The sequence below is a fragment of the Chenopodium quinoa genome, unplaced genomic scaffold (genome assembly GCF_001683475.1).
Source record: "Chenopodium quinoa cultivar QQ74 unplaced genomic scaffold, ASM168347v1, whole genome shotgun sequence".
NCBI classification, from domain to species: Eukaryota; Viridiplantae; Streptophyta; class Magnoliopsida; order Caryophyllales; family Amaranthaceae; genus Chenopodium; species Chenopodium quinoa.
In genome coordinates, this window is record NW_018743041.1 from 8,618 (window position 1) to 12,533 (window position 3,916).

General features: G+C 40.0%; 1 protein-coding gene across 1 annotated transcript; it reads left to right on the plus strand.

Annotated features, from left to right (window-relative positions):
• Window positions 1-535: 535 nt before the first annotated feature.
• LOC110730647 lies at window positions 536-1,362 on the plus strand. The gene is made up of 2 exons (XM_021910464.1): window positions 536-799; window positions 889-1,362. Exons 1-2 carry the CDS (start codon window positions 644-646, stop codon window positions 1,201-1,203), a joined length of 471 nt encoding a protein of 156 aa, XP_021766156.1. The 5' UTR covers window positions 536-643; the 3' UTR covers window positions 1,204-1,362.
• Window positions 1,363-3,916: the final 2,554 nt, after the last annotated feature.

A 3,916-nucleotide genomic window follows, 5' to 3' on the forward strand; every position in this document is an offset into this window, starting at 1 on the left:
TTCCTAGACCTATTGTACCAAATGAGATAGACGACCAAGCCAATTACATGCGATCAGACCACGACGAAGGAATATTAGATTGAGGTACTATTTTTTGTTAGTTTGAAATTGTAGGCGTCGAACGTATTATTAAATCACATTTTTAGGTGAAAATGAATGAAATTGCTAACTTACTTGCCCATTTTTCTTATTTTCTTTTAAATGAATGAAGTAACTTAGTTCCCCATTTTCTATGTTAATTTGTATTATAATTCAGCAATTTATATTTTATTATAAATTTACCTTATAAATTTATTTATATTACAACTAATAACATGTTATGTTTGTAATGACAGGTTTTACATCTCATGGCGGATGATCACTACCGTATTGGAGTGGAGGATGATGATGATGATTCATCTGGGGTTGGGGACGAGTTGTATGATGTGAACAAGGAGCCTAATTTGGGTGAGGCAGAAGATCAGGCTCAAGATGTTTCGGATCGTATGCTTGATGAGTTTGAAATTGCAGCTGAACAAGCGCCTTCTATCGAGAATGCAATGTCTGAGTCGTTCGGCGAGGACCAAAGTGGAGGGGGGTGAAGGGACCAGCGCAGAAAAAGCTGAGGGGTCCGACTACAAGTTTCAAGAAACCTGTCGGTCCAATGGTCTTTGAGTATGACAGGGTAGGACAACCTACAGGCAAATGGCGTCGTCAGTATGCTGTTCAAGTTGGGATTTGTGCGCGTAAAATCCCCATTACTCTTCGTTTGAGCGACGTACCTATTGGCTTGATAGACACGTTTTGGAATGATACACGGGTAAGTGATTTGTTTCCACATTTGTAAATTCCTTCACTTTATTGTTATTTAATGGGAAAACTAATAATGACTGTTATTTGTGCTTGCAGAGTCTATTTAACATTCCAAATGAGTACGCCAAGCGAAGGGTGTTTGAATCCTTACTTGCGACAAGATTCAGAGGGTTCAAGACCACCTTAGTTCGTCGGTTTATCACAAAGAAGCTTGTGAGAAAACCAAAGAACAAGAAAGAAGGTGGCATGGATGAAGAAGTCATCGATGAAGAGAAACTCCCATGGCAAATATGGCCTAGTGTATCAAAGGAAGATTGGGATGCTTTCGTTCTTCAAAAAAGCAAAAAAGAAGCAATTGTAAGTTCAAGTAACTCTGATGACAATTGTAAAATATATTTAATATTTTGGTAGTTTTGAAACTAATATGTCTAAATATGTAGGAAATAAGAGAGCAGAATTCCAAGAATGCATTGCAGAAGCAATACTACCATCGTGTGAGGTGTATGACGTATGATGAATGGAGGGAGACGTGGGTGAGTGAGGGAGTATACCCCACTTCGCTACTAGGGTCCTCCACTATGCCCTCTGACTCCACGACCAGTACTTTGGTGAGTCGTGCTGGAGATTTCTTCTGTTCTTTGCATTCTCGTGACAAGAAAACCGGAAAATGGTCCATCAAGGCTCCGGAAACAAAAGAAATGGCAGATAAACTTGTAAGCAACTATGAATTGTGAACTGCATGAATCTGTTGTATATATATCACTTTACATAAACACTAACTTGATGTTGCCTTTTTGCTTTTGCTACAGCTTGAGTACACTGGAGAGCTTGTTGAAGGCAAGCTCATCCCAACAGTGGAGAAGGACCCTTTCACCTTGGCTTTAGGAAAGCCCTACCATCCAGGACGCGTATTGGGTGCGGGGGGAGCTTGCTAGGATGGGAGAAGGTGATGGGTCCAGAATATACCAAATCAGGGAGATCCCGGGCAAGTGTGAACTCACCGGTCAACTTGGATGCTACGGTGACATCAATTAAGGAACAAGTGCGCAACGAGATGCGAGAAGATTTCAATGCATGGGCAAAGCAAATGAACTTGCCGAGCTTGCCTTTCTCCTCGACTACAACGGTCGACTCTTGTAGTTACCCACGAAAACAAGGAGAAGATGAGATACATGCAGACGAGGAGGTACATGATTACGTGGTTTCTAATCTATAAGTATTTTGACTTGTTGAGTTATGTGGGTTCTAATTAGCCTCGCACTATCAATACATTGTTGTAGGTTGGTAATCCTGCACATGCGTACTTGAGGGAGCTTGAAAATCCAACACCACATGACTTTCCGGTTCTACAGGTGAGTTGTGTAGTTATTTCTTTGGATGGTGATATTGGTTCTTTGATTCAGCTGTGAATTTGTGAAGTTTGTTGTGTTGTGCGGTTTTTGCGTTATTTTGTGCTGTATGTTGTTGCGGTTGAGTTGCTAATGATGTGTTGCTATTGAACTACTGTTGGTGTTGTTGGAATTAAGGTACTCTTTGCGGAATTTCATTGATCATATCAATAAGCACCTAAACAGGATCTCTACTAACATACAAAAGAAACACATAAAAGTTATACCTTTGAAGCGTGAAATCCACTTGCTAACGGCTACAAGGAAGGAGATAAAGGACCTCAAATGTTGTCCCACTACTCGGTCCACGGGCAAGGATCAACACTCCACTACTGCTAGATAGTCGGATCAAACACCTTTGATCACCTTTACGGAGTATAGAAGATGACCGAAATCCCACACACACCTCACACACTCACGGCTAAGAGGAGAGAGAGGAATGGCGTAAGAAAGAGAGAAGGAGAGAAAGAGAAGCCTTGATCTATTTTTCTTATATTTTCTTAACTCTAGGCAACTCAATATGTATCATATATATATAGAGTTTAGGTTTAGGCAAAGCCCAAACCCCTTTCTTTCTCCCCTTTGGCCGGCCATCATAGAGGAAGTCCAACAATTGGGCTTCTTCTTATATTGATCCATAACCACATAGTGTGACCTAATAGGATCCATTCAATTGGGCTTTGGTCCGTTTTACCGGCCCAAAGTTCACTTATCACGTCTAGCAACTTCAAGTGACGACCCTAAAGAACGAACTTATTATCTCCATAATACGATCCATTTATATATCTAGTAATTGCACAGATTGGTGAGGACACAATTCCTTCAATCTCCCACTTGTCTGAGACAAGCGTGCAATCTACAAATTCCCTAAGTCTGTTGTGTCTGATTTGATAATATGACTGCATCAAATGTCGAGATCATATTCCCTTCAAATCATTTACTTGAACTATGAGTTTGAATTGACAAAACGAATGATTATCAAATAATCCATTCGAGCACGGCCATGCATTTCTTCAATTCTCCCTCTTCAAGGGGCCATGACACAATTTCTGTCAGAACAGAGTGACTTATTCAATCTTGTGACAACCAAAGCTCCCACTCAACAATTAGATGAACCACAAGTATCCTGTATAGCCCCTTTTTACAGAGAGCGTTGAGATACAAGCACATCCCTCTAATTAATCAAGAGAAAACAGTGTTCCACTCATGTCTAAGGAATCCACTAATATATCCGGAAGTTTATAACCAAACTTCAAGGTAGGTCATGATTCGATCATGTATCATACATACATATCCATGTGATTGACTGAGCATCTAATGCCCCTATAGCCCATGAAACTGCGCTATCCAATCAATCTTACATGCTAGTCTTATTTAGAAAAGTCATTTATGTCCAAGTTAATGACTTCGGACTAGGAATCAGCGAATAACTTATGAAACCGGTTCACAATGGGGTTTCACTTTATCAGGTCATCAACCTGATAAGCCCATCTTGTATCACAGTTATTCTGGACATTTTATTTAATATTAAAACCATCATTAAATAAGAAGAAATTTCAATTTCCATTAAACATAAAACCGCAAGTCAATGTTTTTATAATTGTAAAAGTTTCAACTAAACTATTACAATTCTAAATCCATTCTAGCACTTGCTTCAGCCCAGAAGCTCTAGTGTGTCCTTCGTGCTTCGGCTGGGCCAAAGGTTTGGTGAGAGGATCAGCAAGATTCTCATCGGT